Source organism: Mytilus californianus, unplaced genomic scaffold (genome assembly GCF_021869535.1).
Source record: "Mytilus californianus isolate M0D057914Y unplaced genomic scaffold, xbMytCali1.0.p SCAF_7, whole genome shotgun sequence".
Classification (NCBI taxonomy): Eukaryota; Metazoa; Mollusca; class Bivalvia; order Mytilida; family Mytilidae; genus Mytilus; species Mytilus californianus.
This window is the reverse complement of record NW_026262723.1, coordinates 76,475,485-76,496,822: the sequence shown is the minus strand read 5'-3', so window position 1 is coordinate 76,496,822 and position 21,338 is coordinate 76,475,485. Positions and strand designations below refer to the sequence as shown.

The window sequence follows — 21,338 nt, the reverse complement described above, 5'->3', positions numbered from 1 at the left end:
GGTCTTCAACACGGAGCCTTGGCTCACACCGAACAGCAAGCTATAAAGAGCCCCAAAAATTGCTAGTGTCAAACCATTCAAACGGGAAAACCAACGGTCTAATCTATATAAAAAACGAGAAACACTTATGTCTGTTTGAGTTGCTCACCCAATTTTGTCAATATAACGAAACTATAAACAACTGTCATAGAGGGTGGGAAGTTTAGCTAGCTATAAAACCCTGTTTAAACCTACATTTCCTTCGGAAAAATGCCCGTACCAAGTCAGGAATATCGCAGATGTTTTTCACTTGTTCCGTTGATTGAAAGCGTTTAATTTTGTCAGTTTTTATTGAATTTTTGAATTTGCCTTGGAGTTCGGCATTTTTGTTATTCTTTACTACTCTTCATATATTGTGGGATCGAATATTAAATTGATTATAACAGATGTGTATCGTCAGGTAATGTAAACAATACATAAAACAAAACAAAAAACGCTTTAAGTCCTGACAACTTACCAGTATAGGATATTGTAGTAGTTATGTCATTTTCACTTATGTACATACAAAAAACTAACATCGCTATATGATAATGTGTATAGTCCACGCTAGGCTCGAGTCGGTGGTATTCGCAGTCTCTTCGTTTAAAAATATTTTAAAAGTAATAAGATAGAAACAAATAACCCGATGATCGCCTTAAAAAAGTGTAGACTGTTGCATGCCAAAAAAAAAAAAAAAAAAAAAAGGAGACATGTCACACATGTGTATTATTGATACGAAATGAAGTTTAATACAGTAAAATATAAGATATTATACAGGACAAAACTAAATTGAGCGAAGACGATATTGCATTTAAATTTTATAAACTGACGAGCAAATCATTCGAGGGATGCAAATTATGTTCAATACGATTTAAGTGAAGAAAACATCAGTTTGGCTAAGTAGCCTTTTCATTAATAGTGGCATATCAATTCATTCAGTATCGACCATTTATACACATTTCAAAATAAAACTGTTATTGGACAAAAACAAATGAGAATAGTTGTTACAATCTGACAATAAAACGATACAATTAAAATCCTTTAAAAGCAGCATGGAAGATTAAGTATCATTGTTAATGGATAAAAGTATAATCATTTTTGCAAAATTATTCTCTATTGTTGGTCATTGAATTATGTATGTGCATATGCACGAGAAAAATATTGATAAATCATGAACATTCAGTACACCTTGTAATCAATTTGAATCGATGAGTTCTTTCATAAAAAAAAAGAACCCAGCTAATTGCTTTTGGTGATTCTCTTCCTGTATATCACTCTAATTTTTTTTTTAATTTCCATTATGGTTCGGTTTAGTCTACTTGTTATTTTCAATCTTTTATATATTTATCTATAGTCGATGCATAATCAAGATTGAATATTGGGCCAATAAGAAAAATCTGTATAACATCGATGAATATTGGTATGATAGAAAATAAGACTTTATGAATTTGGTGAAGGATTTCTTGGTAAGCTTCATCACAAACGCTGAAACCCCAAAATTTGAAAACCAAGGTTGTATAAGTACTTGAATCTGTGAGAACTTTATGACCAACATGAACCTAATAAGGATCAATAAGATAAGCCAAGTCCACATTTACCTGAGTGAGTTGGAACGTTAGTTTCTTAATGATTTTCAAATTTATCAACGGAGAATTTAAGAACGGCATGTTATCAATCATGTCTTTACCACAGAACTGAAATGAATAATACCATGTCTTATAGTACGTGTGCCTGCCATATGTTTATCTAGACCGTTAGTTGCAGTTTAAAAAAACTGGCACATACCTAGCCTTTGTTGGCGATCAATACGTCAATATACATCTTAACAATTACATGCGTAACAGTTAGAACGGTATATTGTTTCATAAAAATAAACAAATGTATTGTAATTAAAAAAAAGGAAACACATTTGTCATTTACGCGATAACAGTTTTAATTACATTTCTGTTGTTATGTTCTGCTCCTTGTTGTCGTATTTCACCACTACATGTTGAGGTACTGTTATTTCAACATTTTCATTGATGACACAGTTTTTATCTTGTGTTGATTCTGAAATCTCAGCCTCATCTTTGTCTAGTTTTCGGTATTTGTAAAAGTATGCAACAACGACAAACAACACAAAGTCAACTAACATTAAAATCCCTAATAAAAAGAAAAGGTATTCCGTCTTGCCATCATTTATTTCATCTGGAAACCAAGAATCTGAAGAAAATCATAATATGCTAATTATATAACATGATGAAATGAAAGTAATAAAAAATCTAATCACAGTTAAGACGAAAAAAAAGCTGCTTCTATTTGTAGACAGCAAACGATCAAGTTGACTGATATTTTAGTCTTAGATACATGATTTTTTTATTAGTAGTTTTTGGCTTTTAACTAGCTGTCAGTATCTGAAAGTACTCTCAGATCTGTACTTAGTGTCCTTTTTGTTGTTAGGGATGAGGGATGGATATAAACCCTGCCACGTCCGGTCTGTGTTTATGTTTGATCCTTTCCTGCTTTGTATCGATCTGATGAGTTAAGCCTTTTTCAACTGATTTTTATAGTTTGTTCTTATGTTGTGCTGTTAAAACACCACTGTCCCAGGTTAGGTGGATGGTTGGACGCTCACAAACATGTTTAACCCCGCCACATTCTTTATGTGCCTGTCCCAAGTCAGGAGCCTGTAGTTCAGTGGTTGTCGTTGGTTCATGTCTGTCATATTTGTTTTTCGTAAATTGTTTCGTAATAAATTAGGCCGTTAGTTTTCTCAATTGATTAGTTTCATATTTTTCATGTCGGGGACTTTTATAGCCGACTATACGGTACGGGTATTTCTCATTGTTGAAGGCCGTACGGTTGCCTGTAATTGCTTACATCCACTTTATTTGAACTTTGGTGGATAATTGTCTCATTGGCAATCGTACCTCATTTCCTTATTTTTATCTTATTGTTCATATATATTCTACTAGTATCTTGCACAACAAATGTTTTTATCCTTTCATATTTCGTCTTCTTCGTACCTAGTAAGTGTTAGAGTTAATAGAATCCCTTGGAAAAGTTTTCGGATGCCGTCACGTGTTGGTTGACTATAATGGAATATATGTGTAACAGTGGACGATGGATATGTTCCAATGGTCGTAACAACAGTCCAGTTCTTTTTCTTCGAATATTACATCTCCAAATGAGACTTGTTACAGAATTTGTACAAACACGAGGAACACGATGGGTGGAGCAGGATGTGCTTACCGTTCTGGAGCACCTGAGACCATCCCAAGCTTTTGGTGGGATTTGTGTTGGTCAGTCTTTGACGTCATCTTTGTTGTGTTTTGTGGACAGCTATTTATCTTTTCGTTGTTTTTCTTTTTTTGCCATGGCGTTGCCAGTTTGTCTTCGACCTTTGAGTTTGAATATGCCTTTGATATCCTCCACCTCTCTTTTATAATAAAAACATTTTTTCCACGATTTACGTTTATTGCTCTACATACTGAAATGTTTTATTGTAAATGAAATATCATGCTTCGCTTTCTCAGATTTTTGCCTGCACATTAACCAGAAAGTTGACCCCAAAACGAATATAGAGTAAAATTCGTTTTAATAATTCTGGTAGCTCACGATAGATCAAAGATACCGGAAAGACATTATTTGCATAAATGAACGAACTTTCATATGTTTAAATTTATTGGTAAAGTGAATTGGCTGATTGTAGGAAATGATTTTATGATTAAACTTGCAGTAGATATTATACTTCTTCTACATTACGGTGAGTCTTTACAATGATACGTGGTGCAAGTTTATATGTTGTATAGCTCGTTTCTTCCCTTTTACTGATACAAAAGGAGTGAGCCATATTACTTTATGCGATTAGGCGATTACTTTTATTTACAGACAGGCAAACCATGAATTTGACTCCTTGAAATTATAATATTGTCCAATCAACATTGTCATTAAAAGCAAATTGCATCAGAGTTGTTATGGTTATAATCCTTGTTTTTTTCTTTGTTTACTGCCCGAAAGAAAATAATAAATGCACACGACTACCCATTCGGGTTTGTATACGTCTGTCCTCCACATACAAGGCATTTCGTTTATGTGATTCGAAATTTACCGTTCGAAAGTTGCCCTCTTTTCTAAATGTGTTGCCGCTCATTGAATGAGAACTCATTATCGTTAAAAAAACTTTGTGTTATTCTGGTCACAAGATCACACAGTTATTGATTTATTCAATTCATGGTGTTTTTAACTTTTACGTAGTATACTAGATTTACCTGGAGGGTTGGATCCTGTCAAAGCAACTACAATTTCTAGAATCAATTCAGCTACATAACCACCAATTCCAGAGGTCGCCAAAAATAATCCCATACAAACTCCCTGCATAAACTCTGGTGCTTGAGAATATGCAAATTCCAACCCTGTTGATTTATATTAATTGATTGCTTTTACGTTTCAAAGTTAACATATATGCAAAACGTTAAGAGATAATTACAGTTACAAAGTAAAATAAAACAAATTTACAACGCCAAAGTGATACCTCCGTCGAAACTGCGAAGTCTGAAAAGAAGTCTGAGAAAAACGACGCATTTATCCGAACTTTGGTGATTGGTTTGTTTTGTTATGTACTCAAATATTTTTGTGTATTCCTTATATCCTTTTTGTCTATTTTATAACAGTTTTTCTTTCGGAGTTGTCAATAAAATTTTGTAGAGTGGGAGGGGCTTGATATCTAAATCTTACATTTTGTCATGTGAAAACTAGAAAATAGTTTTGTTTAAAAAATTTCTAAGACGGGAAGTTTATCCAAAGTACTATCTCATATTTTTGTAATACATGATTTCCAAATGTATGTATTTATCTTCATTAGAAACGCTTAGAGCCAAAATATCGACAGTCATATTACAATTTGGGCTACTGGAATAGTAAATACTATCAACTTTCGAAGTAGCAATCTTAGAATATGTGAATTTACAACAGGACCTGCTTACCCTTCCAGAGCACCTGAGTTCATCCCTAATTTTGTTTTAAAGGGGTTTTATTCTATTGTCAATGACTGTGCTGTTTCTACAGGTAAAAGTCTTGTTCGTCCTTTGTCTTGAAAAACCTGTACCGATGGTTTTTGTATTTGGTGATGACTTAGGATTATAAAAGGGACATTTATCAATACGCTTTGTAACGTGTATCCCTGATATGGTATTATCAAGTCATGCGTCAGTTTTTTTGTTGTTGTAATTTATATCGTTATTAAATGAATAACTTTTATGGAAATTATTGAATCCTTAGCTATCACGAAGATCGAAATTGAAAAGTTAAGTGTTGATAAACTAGTTAGATCTCATTATTCATTGACATAGACAAATCAAAGATGTACAGGCACTTGTTGAAGACCGTAAGTTGACTTAAAGATATCTTTTTCGTACCGTTGAATTTATGTTCATTGGTATATACCTTTTGCCTATATCATCCATTCCCAATATTTTGTAAAGTTTTTTTCAATTTGATATCCTAGTTTGGACCACAACACGACGGGTGACCGATGTGAAGATCTACTTTCCTTTACAGAGCACCTGAGATATAACCCCCGGTTTCTGGTGGGGTTTGTGTTGCGCAGTCTTTGGTTTTCTATGTTGTGTTTTGTAGACTGCTGTTTGTCTTTTCGTCGTATTTCGGTTTTTGCCATGGAGTTGTCATTTCGTCTTCGACTTATAAGTTGGAATATCCATTTAGTATCTTCCGTATATCTTTTTCTACTTACAAATTACCTTTGAGCGTCAGTACTACTTTACGTGTGAATCGATTCAAATTTGCAACGCTTATTTTTCACTATTTTCAACAATAAATGTAATATGCTTTAAAGCGTTCTGAAGCATTTTAGTGTTTTGAAGCATCCTTATGAGCTAGGTCAGCAAAATACCTTATAACAAGACAAAGAAAAGATGCAAACAAACAATTTAAAAACAAAATCTTGAATTTGAGGATAACACAATAAACATTAGTTGTTTCAACACTATACGACAGGGGAAAGATGTAGGCATTCAAAGGGGCGATGTTAATTCAGTCCTTAAGAATGAAATAACACATTCAGCTACATTCAAGGCCGTACGCTCCACAGAAAGTCGTATAGTAAATAATCATGGCACTACCACAGCTCAGCTTAAGGCCTCCTCTGAACATGTGGAGGTCTCAGGTCACTATGTATTGGTTACCTAAGCTACACAAAAAAACCCCGTAAAATATCGTTTCATCTCGGCCTCTAGTAAGTGTTCTACTACTTATATTTCTGTGCTTTTAACGAGTTCCTTAACTACTATCAAAGAACTTATCATAAATTTTTGTAATAAAAACATATGAAAATAGTCGAATTAACCATTTTTGGAGTATACAAAATTAAATAGTGGAATTAACCATTTTTGGAGTATAAAATTTTTTTGGATGTTTTAGATAGATTACGTGCTTTTGACGGCCCTTTAGATTCGGTTGACAGTTTAGACTTTTCCACTCATTATACTACACTTCCACACAATCGTATCAAACAAAAGTTTTTCTATTCAGTTAAATGATCGTTTGATAAATCTGATTGCAAATTTATTTGCTGCAACTCATTAAAAATATAAATAAGAATATGTGGTATGGGTGCCAATGAGACAAACTCTCCATCCAAGTCACAATGTATAAAAAGTTAACAATTATAGGTCGAAGTACGGCCGTCAACACGGATCCTTGGCTCACACCGAACAGCAAGCTATAAAGGGCACCAAAATGACTAGTGTAAAACAATTCAAACAGGAAAACCACCGGTCTAATCTATATAAAAAACGAGAAACGAGAAACACCTATGAACAACACCAACAAACGACAACCACTGAACAATAGGCTCCAGCCTTTTTCTCAAATGAGAAAGGTAAATATGCTAGATATACTTACTGGAGGTGTGTTTAGATGTTTAAAGCCGTAAAGTTTTCCTTGACAACATTTATGTACGTTTCGGCAATAAAGTTTATCTACAGGTTGTAAGTATTACTATAGGCACCAATTGTGCCCCTTTAATAGCAGAATTATTCCTTTAAAGTTATGAATCACAGTTTAAGGCCAAACTCAGTAAAGAACCGTCTAAATTCCATTTAATTGATAAATTCAACAACACTTACCGTTATCTTGATGATATTTTTTCGTTAAATAATAAAAAATTCTCTTAATATACTGCAGAAATTTAACCCAAAAAACTTACTTTAAATGAATCAAGTTTTAAACAGCAATAACTGTCCTTTCCCAGATTTAGATATTTCAGTGTTACACCAGAAACTCTGCACAAAAAATTACGACAAAAGGGATGAGTTTTCTTTCCCTATTGTCAAGTTTCCTTTTTTGGACGGTGGTGTTCCTTTGGCACCGTCTTACGGTGTGTTTATATATCCGAACTCGTTCGCTATGCATAGTCTGTAGTGACGTTTTGGATTTCAATGAGCGTAATCTATGTATTACTAGTAAATTATTAAGTCAGGGATTTCGTTACCACAAATTACTCAATACCTTTACTAAATTCTTCCATGGATACACAGATTTGGTTTTTCAAGTTTGGCTTTAAATAAACTTATTCGAAAAGGTTACCAATTCAACACTGTAACTAAATCTTTGAATATTGTTTTATTGATATAAATATTTATTTTGTTATCAGTAAATTAAAACCATACTCAATATTATCGTTACACACATATGTACTTTCACGGTACTACAATCTGTCGATATCTATATTTTGGCATTGCACAAAGTAATTTACACTATATCCATTGGATGTTGGATGTGTACTAACTGAAATTTTAGTCTTAGATACATGAATTTTTTTGTTAGTTGTTATTGGCTTTGAACTAAACTGCTTGTCAGTAAATGCGAGTGCTCTCAGATCTATACTTGGTGTCTTTTTTGTTGTTAGGGATGAGGTGTGGATAAATACCCTGTCACGTCCGGTCTATGTTTTTGTTTGATGTCTTTCTGCTTTGTATCGATCTGATGAGTTAAGCCTTTTCAACTGATTTTTATAGTTTGTTCTTATGTTGTGCTGTTACACCACTGTTCCAGGTTAGGAGAGGGTTGATCGCTCACAAACATGTTTAACCCGGCCACATTTTTTATGTGCCTGTTCCAAGTCAGGAGTCTGTAGTTCATTGGTTGTCGTTGGTTCATGTCTGTCATATTTAGTTTTCGTAAATTGTTTCGTTATAAATTAGGCCGTTAGTTTTCTCAGTTGAAGTGTTTTATATTTTTCATGTCGGGGCCTTTTATAGCCGACTATAAGGTATGAGTTTTTCTCATGATTGTTGAAGGCTGTACGGTTGCCTATAATTGCTTACATCCACTTCATTTGAACTTTGATGGATAATTGTCTCATTGGCAATCATACCACATTTTATTTTTATATTTTATATTGAGAAGATCAAATCAAGTTAACTAACAAAAATTGAGGCAATCGAAGGAAATCAAAATGGGGAGAGACCTGTCGCGTCGATAGAGTAAGCGGTTCCTGCTATGCATGCTTCCCTCGCCATGCGAATCCTTGCTCAGTAAACATGTCACAATCGAGAATAAGACACAATATTTGCATATCGTAGGATGCCAGTATGTTAAAGTTTAAAAATGTTTGTTCCCAATTGTGCTTTTTTACAAGTATTTCCAAGATAAGAACAATAATATGAACATAATTACCTGATATACTTGTAAACACTTCACTTGCTCCAATTAGAGTAAATTGTGGTATCTGTGCAAATACTGATATAGATGACGCATTAAATGTATCACCACCAAGTGTTTGGCCTATAATACTAATGTCTTTCTTTCTATAAATTTCCAAAATGCCCGCCACAAATACGGACATTGCAGCCAAAATCATTCCAATTCCTGAAAAATGTTTAGAATATATATTAAACCAATTAAAGATAACAGGCTGATAATTATGTACGCCATACGAGCGTTTAGTCTACAAAAGACTAATCAGTGATGCCAAAAAAAAAGTACGAATTTGAAAGGCATTGAAGATCAAATATTTCGAAAGGTTTTGCCAATCATCAGAATAAACACATGATAGCAATACTTTTGTTTAAGAGCTTAAATTCTTTTTATACCACAGTCGGAAATCTTTATTGCGTATTTATACTTGCCCTTTGCATACGTAATTTCCGGTCAAGTTATCAGTTTTACACCAGAAACTCCACACAAAAATTTACGACAAATGGAATGATTTTTCTTTCTCTATTGTTAATTTTCCTTTATGGACGGTGCTGTTCCTCTGGTACCATCTTACGGTGTTTATATATCCCAACTCGTTCGTTATGCCCGTGTCTGTAGTGACGTTTTAGATTTCAATGAGCGTAATCTATGTACAGTGGGATATCCAGTGAACGAAAACAAAAGAAAATTCACTCTTCTTATGATAGAGTCGAGAAAGTCAATAATAAAACGATACCGGTGACGATACTGATCAGAAGTTATTTCTAAATAATAATTGTACATTTTAAAGAATTATTTGTGAAACTGTGTTATTAGAAATATACATGCAAATACACGATGTTTTATGTTCAGTATTTATCGAGATAATTGCATTAGAAGCTTGTGAAACTGAGACTTTAAAAAATGCCAATCTTTGCTGCATATTGATAAAAAAAAATTGGAAAAAATCATGTACATACAAAATCGAAAGATCTTTCGGGTCACCAATTTTCGGAGTGTTCCAAAAAGTCCTTAGCATGTTACAATTTCCCAAAGTATGATTATTTTTTCACATCTAAGTTATCGAGCACACCGGTCTGCTCTTGTCACATGTACATTCAATAGAGAAATATTGTCTTTTCGTGAATATAAAAAATTAAAAGTATGTTTGTGCAGGTTAAAAAAATAAAGATAACTATTTTTATAAAGCAGGTATCTTCCTAATATTTTGTATACAATTTTAAGAAAAGGTCGTCTCGAGTTTTTTACAAGTATTTGCGGTCTTCTCGATCTATTCACATTCAATGTTTACATCGAGATAAGGTCTGTTTGAATCTGCTTAGTAACTTAATTTCAAAAGTGCCAATCTTTGCTGCATATCAATCGATTCCTTTGGAATTTTTTCCCTGACTTTCTCTGATCTAGCTGTATATCTATACGAATAATTAGCATGTTCCAGAGAGGTATATAGACAGTAAAAAAATAAATACTCCAGGAATTTATTCGCATAGCAACATTTTAAACCAATTTTACATCAAGCTTCTGTAGCCTGCTGTACTCGTCGTTTGCTACTTAAGGAGGAAAATGATAACATTGAGTGGAAGTTTTGTTTTTATTTCAACTTATTTCTATTTTTACTATTTACCAGAACGTTTTTCCGTGAATCCATAATTGATAGCGTCCTTGCTAAAATTGGACAAACATTGAGAAGATCTAGTTTTCAGTGTTTACAGGGGAGGTAATATTTTGTCACTAGATTTCCCACTGTGTATTACTGATAAATTATTAAGTCAGAGATTTCGTTACCACAAAGTACTTAACACCTTTACTAAATTCTTCCATAGATACAAAGATTTGGTTTGCAAGTTTGGCTGTACCTGTAAAAAAACTCATTTCAGACGGAATAGCACATCCTAAATTTTACGGTGATGTTGTTTACCGAGCCCGGAAATTTATATACCATCATTCAACACTGCAATTAGATCTTTGAATATCGTTCTTATTTGTATAAATTTTGATTTTGTTATCAGTAAATTAAAAAGTAAAATAACAACAATATCGAACTCCAAGGAAAAATTCAAAACGGAAGTACCCTTATCAAATGGCAAAATCAAAAGCTCAAACACATCAACGAATGGAAAACAACTGTCATATTCCTGACTTTGTACAGGATTTCCTTTTGTAGAAAATGATGGATAAACCTGATTTTAAAGCTAGCTAAACCTCTCACTTGTATGACAGTCGTATAAAATTCCATTATATTGACAACAATGTGTGAACAAAATAAACAGACATAATAGGAAAACATGTCAAAAATAGGGGTCAACAAAGAAAAACATAATGGCATATAGACAAAGCACATAAGCACAAATGAAAGACAAGAATATAAAAATGACCATAGCACAATTACACAATGGCGGGATGTATAAGTACCGAGCCACGCCAAAAGGATATTGCCAAAAAAAAAAAATTGGACTAAACAGTAAAGGTTAATAATTAACAAAGACATACTAAATAGTTTTGTTATACACATACGCACTTTATGTACTACAATCTGTTGATACCTTTATTTTGACATTGCACAAGGTCATGTTTTTCTCTGACTGTTAATGACGTCTTTACACTAAATCCATTGGATGTTGGATGTGTACTAATTGATTTTTTAGTCTTAGATACATGATTTTTTAGTTGTTATTGGCTTTGATCTAGCTGTCAGTAACTGCGAGTACTCTCAGATCTGTACGTAGTGTCCTTTTTGTTGTTAGGGATGAGGGATGGATAAATACCCTGCCACGTTCGGTCTATGTTTTTGTTTGATGTTTTTCTGCTTTGTATCGATCTGATGAGTTAAGCCTTTTTCAACTGATTTTTATAGTTTGTTCTTATGTTGTGCTATTACACCACTGTTTCAGGTGAGGGGATGGGTTGAGCGCTCTCAAACATGTTAAACCCCGCCACATTCTTTATGTGCCTGTTCCAAGTCAGGAGCCTGTAGTTCAGTGGTTGTCGTTGGTTCATGTCTGTCATATTTGTTTTTCGTAAATTGTTTTGTTATAAATTAGACCGTTAGTTTTCTCAGTTGAATTGTTTCATATTTTTCATGTTTGGGCCTTTTATAGGCTACTATACGGGATGAATTTTTCTCATTGTTGAAGGCCGTACGGTTGCCTGTAATTGCTTACATCCACTTTATTTGAACTTTGGTTGATAGTTGTCTCATTGGCAATCATACCACATCTCCTTATTTTTATATCATATATATTGATATTCCATGCCAATGATTGTCCTAATGTTTGTTCCTTTTGATATGAGATCGTCAGGCTATTCATGACAAAGTTGTTAGATTTTTTTGCGCAGACAGCTTTTTTCTTTAATGTGCAGACGTGGCTTGATCGACATCTACCAAAACTACTAATTAAGCAGATGTTAGTGACAGTCTTGATATTTAAGTGAGGTATTAGTTTTGGTTCATGCTGAAGGCCTCATTGTGACATTGAGACGAAAAACTATCAATTTAAGCTCCTAACCTGTAATTTTTTCTAATAGGTATGGTTTTGCAGTTTGAAGATTGGAGATTATACTATTCTATAAACTTAATATTTCATTTTTCAAAGTTCTAGGTGTCATTATTAATTTGTTTTAACTTTGTATAACAGATATGCCTTATGCCTTCACATTTAGTATTTTAAGAATTTTGTATTTTAAGAAAACTGAAAAACTGTCAGAACTGCTAAAGCTTTTGAAACATTTTATCCCTTTATAATATTTTGGTTTGAGTGAAATATCTTTTTTAGAAAAGGCTATTTCTCTTGTTTAAGAACAGCAAAAACATGTATAAAATAGATATGTTTATGACGTCACAGGCTATACGACCCAACGAAGTCAATTATATAATATTGAAAAACATCTGAAAACACTAATTTTTTCTTCTTCTTGTTCATTTTCAGTTCCAAATAACAGCTTTCATGAAGCCCGTTTCAAAACTAACACGACGAGAGCTCAGTTTTTAATGACTTTGTCTAGTTTACAAAAGTACATATGTAGTTAAATATGTAAAATCTATATATTCACATATATAATGTTATCTTACCCATTCTTTGTAGATTTGAAGGTGATCTATGGATCCTTTCTAGAAATGGATACACAAACGATTCCATTATAGGTATTAACGCTATTATAATGATAGTGTCAAAAATATTAAGCACTGCAACAGGTACATTGCCTGATCCTACTTTAATGTCCATTCTTTCACTTTGCAAGAAAAATGTTGTACTCATCTGCAAAAAATATCCACAATTATGATAACTGCATATTAAAATAAATAAGGCAGTGATTGATACCACTGGTAACTGGAAAAAAAATCGAAAGAAACTAAATTATAGATACTTAATGTAATTTCCAAGTACTACATTTATAATGTTATGGGCGTTTTTTGCCTGACTCTACCTTTATATTCTTCATTCAACTTTAAAATGACAGAGCATATTGTGCTTTTTAAACTCGTTGAACTGCATCTGTGTACATAAAAAATAGAAAACGTTTCAATTTTTTTTATTGTTGTGGAACAAATCTAAAAAAGTATGTCCAACATTTGTTTAGAAATTTTATGTCATAGCTTTGAACATTGAGGATTAATACTAAGTAATACTAACATAATATAGGATCATCAGGGTAATTTTTTCAGTTAAATGTTCTATGGAAGCATGTGTTTCGCTTATAATTGCTGCTATCCTTGTGAAAGTGTAATGTTGACATCCAAAACGAAGTCTTATTTCAGGTAAGTACGGAATTACGGCAACAATAGTCTAATCTCAAAATACGTACAGCAATATAATTTTTTAACAAAATGCGTGGAAGAAATATAGAAAAATCTAAATTTAAAGTATTTGCCGCTTTTACGTACATTCTATAGATTAATAGATGTAAACACATTTTTAATTGATTCATCTCTCGAAATTCAAATGTTTATTGTATCAATTTCTTTGATTTTCGAATGCAACTTACTATTGTTTGTCTGTTGGTCTTTTTCTTTTTTAGCCTTGGCGTTGTCAGTTTATTATCGACTTATGAGTTTGAATGTCCCTTTGGTATCTTTCGCCTCTCTCTTTAACAAAAAAAGTATAACAAAAATACCGAACTGAACGGTAAATTCAAAAAGGGAAAAGTTTATAAAAACTGACAAAAGCAAACGTTATCAACCAAAGGAACGAACGAGTGATCTCATTCATCAACATCACATCTTGTTAAACTGTTATCTCTTGTTATTATGCAGATAAAGATTGCACTAATTATGTTGGAATTGGGGTCAATATGCGTTATACATTTCAAGACAACGGAAATTCAATTTCGTCAATCCCTTTGTCCATATCGTAAACTTAGATAAATAGGGAATTTTTAACAACATGGTTCTTCCTTTAGAGAACTTGTGAGATTAAATATTCTGTAATTAAGTGAAAGTTGAAGAACAAATAGTATTATGACATTTTAGATTAAAAATTCAAATTCGACAATGAAACTCTAAGACAAATTCAGTATAAGAAATAATCATTTCTGAAAAGAACTCTACCTGTGCATAAATTGCCCAGTACATAATGACGAATAAAAATACGGGTAGAATACGCAGAACAGCTATAACACCGTCTACCATCTCATTACTGTATTTGCCACCATTGTTGTTTCTGGCGTTGTTGAAACCCTTACATTTTGTAGCACAACATACACCTATGGTATCCTGGAGAACACTGCCTAAACAAAACAAAGAAACTAAATTATAGATACTTAATGTAATTTCCAAGTACTACATTTATAATGTTATGGGAGATTTGTTCAGGTGGAATTATGTCCCAGGTCCTTTTTCCAATTGAGCTTTTGTTTAGGATTTCTTTTGTTGGTGAGGGTTTTTGTTCTGCTACCATGAAGGATATTCTTTGTATTGCAGAACATTCCTAAAATACAAAGTGTAAAATACATGTTTGTTTATCCTGAGAGATATTCCCTTATAAGACATAAATGATGAATATGTTTTTGTGTTGAAGAATATTGTCATATATAGCGTGCACAGATAAATTATTTGCTTTTCATTGAGAAATCTGCCTCCATACAACACGTTCATCTAAATAAATGTTTATCACGTGAAACACTTCGTCTGTTCAGCGTGCATAATGAGTTAGTTAAGTTCTGACTCTTTTATTTTTAACCTGAGGACTTTTCCCTGATAAGGATTATCAAAAACTTAAGGATAGGTCATACATTATAAAAGATCATACGATAAATGCAAAAAAGGTGATCGTAAAAATGATGTCTTGTTTAACAGCAACATCGGTGCACATTTGAGTTACTAAATACAGGAATGCTTAAATCTGCAATTCAGTCTACGTCGATAAAAGAAAACTTTTCAAAAATACCTAACTTATAATTTGGTAACTGGGACGCGCGTTTAGGCAACATAAGACTCACCAAAGGCACGAATATTGTCCACACCAGACTCATTAATTGCGTTCAAATAAAACAATTGAAAGGTCAAATCAAATATGAAGTTGAAGAGCATTGTAAACAAAAAACTAAAAATCCGAAAGTTGTGCAACATGCAATTGTCATAAATATGTCTAGAGGCAGAAAAACCTTAGTGTTTCCAATAATCTCATAATTTTATAACCATGTAAAACTTGATAGAACATGATAAAATCAGCGTTTATGTATACACTTTTAGAAAAAAAAACTAAAACTTCATAACGGGGATCACCATAGAAATGCGCTCCTTTCAAGAACATTACGTGTTTTGGTGTGTTTCGATTTTGTTTTTAGTGTAGTTTGTTGTTTTTTTTCATTTTTCTCGTGGTGTTTTCTGTCTGTCTTAGACTTAGGTGTTCTGATTGCTCGCTTTTGATCTTTTTAATTCCTTTTTCTATTTTTCACTAGCCATTGTTTCGTCACTGGCTTGAATTAAAAAATGATGCATTTTGCTTGTAAATTTCAAGCTTATGAAGTACGTAATTGTAAAAGAATATTGTTGTTACCTCCTGCAGGTGAAGAATTGTACTTTGATTTATTTATTACGAAAATAGCAAGTGCTATTATCATGCTTATTAATGGTATGAGAAAACCAACATCGAATCCAACGTCCTGTTGTACGGCTGCCACTCCGGAGTAGGCAATTATAGCACCTACATTGATAAACCAATAAAACCTGTAATAAAGTATAGAATATGATAAATATATCTAGTGTAACTTAAGTACTTTTATAATCGACTTCCAAGCATATTTGTCAAAACAGGTCTACTGCTATTGCTAAATAATTTGCGCTTTTTGAGATTAATATCAATTTACATTTTTATTTTCATTGTTTGAAACATAATTAAATCGATTCAGATATATATAAAATAAGGAGATGTGGTACTATTGCAAATGAGACAGCTATTCCAATGACGTGGAGTTATGCAACTATAGGTCTACATACGGTCTTTAACTTTAACATTGAACAAAACTCATACCATATAGTCAGCTATGAAAGACCACAAATTAACAACACGTAAAAAAATTCAAACGAAAAACCAATGGCCTGATTTATGACAAAACAATTAACGATTTTAAGTCAGATTTGTTCTTTTCTATATCAAAAATCACTATGAAAGTTTACTCTGGAGATTGCATAAGATCGTCTTTCTTTACATACTTTGCTGTATGAACCTATGTAAAAGTACAGTCACCGATATACGAGTGTGAAATAAATTGTATCAGGAAGTATCATTTACTATAACATATTGATCTTGACATCAAAGATAATATGATATATCTACTTCATATCTAGATCTTATTTTGAAACAAACACAGATCTACGACTTAAAAAAATAGATATGGCAAACGTGACAATTCTAGTTGACAATTTCCCATTCATCAGTAGTATCATATTATCTATCCCAATCGTTTTGCGTTATCGATCTCGAGTGATACGTTTCGCGCATGCATGTCATGTTCTTATACGTTCGGTGGTTGATGACCATTTGTCAGGCTTTAGATGTCTTGTGAAATTATGTTGTGTTTGTGAATTCTATCGCACTGACGTATACCCGACATTTCTTTTTGCTTATATTTTAAGTAACGACAATCTTTAATGCATCGAACCACTAATTCTTCAACAGTGATTACAGATTAGCATTAAAAAGATTTGGATGTGTACTGATTGATACTTTGTGTTTTTTGTCTTTGTTTTACATGTTTTAGTGCTTCTTGCCAATTTGATGAATCAATAAACTCATCATAGATACCAGGATTTATATGTCGTAGGCCAGACGTGCGTTTCGGCTACACAAGACTCATGAGTGACGCTCGAATAAAAAGAGTCATTTTCAACTGATTTTTACAGTTTTTATTCTTATGTTGTGATGTAACACCATTTCACTGGTTATGGGAGGGTAGAGCGCTACTAAACATGTTTATCTCCGTAACATTTTATATGTGCAAATCAGGAATTCGTGATTCAATGATTATCGTTTGATGATGTCTGTCGTATTTGTTGTTCGTTTATTGTTTTGTCATTAATCAGATCGTTGGTTCTTGTGTTTAAATTGTTTCATATCTCGTGATATCGGGAATTTTTATAGTTGACTAAACGGTATGGAATTTTTCTATTGTTGGTCGTACGGTGACATATAGTTGCTTAAATCCGTGTCATTATGGAATCTTTTGGATTTTGGTCTTGTTGGCAATCGTACCACATCTCCTCATTATTTTATTGAAAGGCAACAGTGTTATTATGTTTTATCAAAATAACTTATAAGTCAATACAATACCATGTTATTGAATAAATACTTAAATAGCTCAGTCTGTGGTTAGGGGTTTGCTAATTGTATAAGGCTGTACGATCTTGTAGTTTTTCACATCTTTCTTTTGATCTTTAATGACAACTTGTCTCGTCATATCACATCTCCTTACATTTATACTTCAAGAAAAACATGTATACGTTTCTTTAAAACTTCCTATACGTTGTAATTTACCAATTAAAGAAAGACTGCACAGCTTGTGGTCCCAGATTTTCAACCTGTTGAGCACCAAATGGTCCAACATTAGCCTTAATACCTCCAGTCCCTATAGCAATTAGGACAAGCGATGATATGAAAAATCCTCTTCTTGTTTCCTATAATATTAAAACTTTAGTATTAAACCCTGCACCAGCTCTTCTTACGTATTTAGTTGCAAACTTACAAATGTCTAAAAATTTCCAAGACACAAAGTTGATTAATTTACGGACTTTTACATTTTTTATTCGAACGTCAGTGATGAGTCTATTGTAAACAAAACGCGGGTCTGGCGTAAAAATATTAAATCCTGGTATCTTTGGTAATTGTTTTTTGTTTTTAATAAAATATGTTGATTTACACGGCAAGTGTTTTGATTTGTATTTCGAGTACAATATGTGAACGATAGTTCGCTGCAAACATTTCGATGTAGATTTTGCACTTCATATTTTTATATTATAGTGTGTAAACAAAAACACTGTATTTTCTTTTGTATTTTTGAGTTGAGATAATTATTTGTTTATACATTTTGCAATTGATTTAAACTTGTAATGTAATCCATAAACTTACAGTAGATATGTCGTTATGATTTCCAAACCAAGCCTTGTAGTCAACCGCCGAGGCTGGCAATAAAACTAAGCCTGTAAAAGGCATCAACAAATAATAAAATAAACACGGATAGTTTAAATGGGACGTGTTTTTAAACAGACAATTGGCATTCCTATCGGAACCAACTGTGCTCCTATTCCTGTCGATTTCTTCCTTCATTCAGACGAGGCTGACTTCAAACGGAATTTAATTGATTGATTGATTAGTGTTTAACGCCACTTTCAGCACTATTGCGCTATTTCGTGGCGGTAAGTTTTTATTGTTGGAGGAAGCCGCAGAGCCCGTAGAGAACCCAAGACCTTCGATAGGAAAACTTGCAATTCAGTCAATTAAGATTGGAGTTGAGCGCACCTGCCTAGGTTGGGATTCGAACTCACAACCTCAGTGTTAGCAGGCTGGTGATACAGTAGTTCGACTACTTAGACCACTCGACCACCGAGACCCCTCATTGCTTTTGAAAATTTTCGTTTAATGATAAAATATTCACATTGGCGCAGGGAAATTAAATATCATTTGGTCGCGATTTAAAGGGTGAAAAGGGACAAAACAAGCGTATTATCGTGTCGGCGTTGTGCTGGAAACTCGTCGTTTTCATTTTTTTTTCATCCCTTAAACGAGAATGATAAAAACAGCAAGGCAAAAGCTAGTTATCCCTTGTAATTTATTTTATCATCTAAAATAGAAAACATTCGAAGCACTAACTTTTAATTGTAAGGACGTAATTTCAAGAAATCGCGATTCAAATCGAAAAAAAAATTATTACATTTTTCCCATGCATTCTATATATCATCGATCCATTTCATATTTTTAAAATTATTATAAATCCGGAGGTATGATTATATATGGATAATTTTGTTTCGATATCAAGGTGCAGTTTGAAGAGTTTGAAGTGCAAAATTTCATAATGCTCCGAAATAGCACCCAATAATATGCTACGCCTTTATCATAGATAAAGTATATTACGTGGAAATTTTTGGTATCCATACTAACCGATGACGTAAATCAATCCAGATCCAAATATAGCGTTATACTTTCCTGTAAAAGCATCTGCAATATATCCTCCGAAAATTGGTATGATAAACACTGAACCTGTAACAAATTTAAAGCTAACTTAAACCATTGCAATCTTAAATTGTCAAATGTAGGGTACAAAATGAACTAAGCACGATTATTCTTCACATGTTCCTCTAAAATGTACTCCCTTTATGGAAATGAATTAAAGTTTACGAATAAAGAACTACCCTACTAGTACAGCTTTAGAATCATAAATTAGAAGGATATTGAAATATACTTCAATGAGATAGTAATCAAACGACCCCATAAAAGACCACATCTATTTACAATAGAAATAATGATATACAAGGAAGAATAATTTTAACCGAACATACGAGCAAAAACGAGTTAAATAGATGTAATATCTATTAGAGATTAGCAAATTTGGTAACGCGTACATTGATTTCGTATATTTTTTAAATCATCGTGAAACTAACCAGAAAATACTAAATTGATCCTTGCTGCATCAGTTGACGATATATCTAAAGTGGAGGTGCAAAACAATATCAAATTAGCCACCACACTATAATACGTTAAACGTTCACATAATTCGGTCATCAAAACACTTCCAACTATGAGCAGCCTTTTCCTTGTAAAGCGAGGATTTACTTCTGTTGTACCATATCCAGTTGTTTTAGGTAGAGTTTCACTTATATCTTCAATACTGTATCGTCGATTAAGATCTGCCAACAATGGTACCTTAGCGGACGTTTCTTCAGCCATTTACACAATTCTCTATCGCCAATGTTTTGTCTGGCTAAGGTCATACAATGTACCGTATTTTCAGATTTAATCGGTTACAGTTTTAATCAATATGTGTTTATCACATGCCGACTTGGATAATTAAAGTCATGTTATCACTTAAAATATAAATAAATATATCACATTATATCTTTATAACTGATGAGCAAAATTGTTAGGTCCGGTGTTTCTGCCGTGTTAGGGGAAAATCCCCGAGTCCGGCTTCATCAGTGGTCGACTCAATAAGTTGTATATTGGCGTGTTACTAATTTGTTTTTTTTGTTTTATTTCGTATGTTATATTGGACCATACACCGGTTGTCTTTGGATAAAATAGTAGCTGATTTTTTATGAACTCAGTATCATATTGTGCTGTGAAAAGTCGAGCGGACTATACCTGCTAATGCTTTGTTAATAGTTCTTGTAAGTTATTATGTCTTTTATAAGCTATAATGGGCTTATGATTGAATATGTTCACGCATTCAAGGTTTTGTGAAATAAGGTACCTGTGTTTCATTATTACATTTTTTAGTTTCTGTATAGATGGGTCGAATTTTGTTAACATGACTAGTGGTTGCTCCCGTTTCATTGGGCGTTGTTTAAGCAAATTTTCCCTTTCTGTATTTTGTGATTGATAAGAAATTTCGGTGACTTCAGATGTTTTATATCCTCGTTTGAAGAGACGTATTTTAAAAGCTTCCAACTATTTTTTAAGTTCACTTTTGCTGCTTGTGTTTCTGATGTACTTCAATACTTTACCCTTGATAAATCCTTTGAAAACACTTTTTGGGTGTGAGCTGTGTCAGTGCAGATATTGAAATGTTTCAGTTGGTTTGATATAGGATTTAATGTTTAGAATGCCTTCGTTTAAGAAACTTGCTTCTTTGTATATGACAGTGTCTAGGCATGTTGTTTCATTACAGGAAAATTCGTAGGTGAAATTCAAGTGCGGATGCACAGTATTAGCTATTGTAAACAGCACGTGTATTTCCTCTACAGGCCCGGAATATATAATCCAGCCATCATCCCTAAATCTGGACGTCATTATCATTTTGTTTCTTTGTTGAAAGCGTTGTTAAATGTTTTCAAGAATAACAAAAATTGTGAGATCTGCTAACTCAGCGGATGCTGATCCGCCCATATGCACGCCAAAGGTTTCACGGTAAAGTTTATTGTTAAAAATAAATTCATTGTTCTCTAGAATAAGCCTTAATAGGCGTAGTATACT

At 33.0% G+C, this 21,338-nt stretch overlaps 1 protein-coding gene across 1 annotated transcript; it reads right to left on the bottom strand.

Annotated features, from left to right (window-relative positions):
* Nucleotides 1–1,618: 1,618 nt before the first annotated feature.
* On the bottom strand, nt 1,619–20,093 carry LOC127709525 (solute carrier family 15 member 4-like). Its single transcript, XM_052215130.1, has 10 exons — nt 19,808–20,093; nt 19,308–19,406; nt 18,279–18,349; nt 17,688–17,827; nt 15,711–15,880; nt 14,261–14,439; nt 12,785–12,971; nt 8,695–8,886; nt 4,269–4,412; nt 1,619–2,220 (listed from the first exon to the last, which is right to left on the bottom strand). The coding sequence occupies exons 1-10, from the start codon at nt 20,091–20,093 to the stop codon at nt 1,955–1,957; spliced, it is 1,734 nt and encodes a 577-aa protein (XP_052071090.1). The 3' UTR covers nt 1,619–1,954.
* Between the last annotated feature and the right edge of the window lie 1,245 nt (nt 20,094–21,338).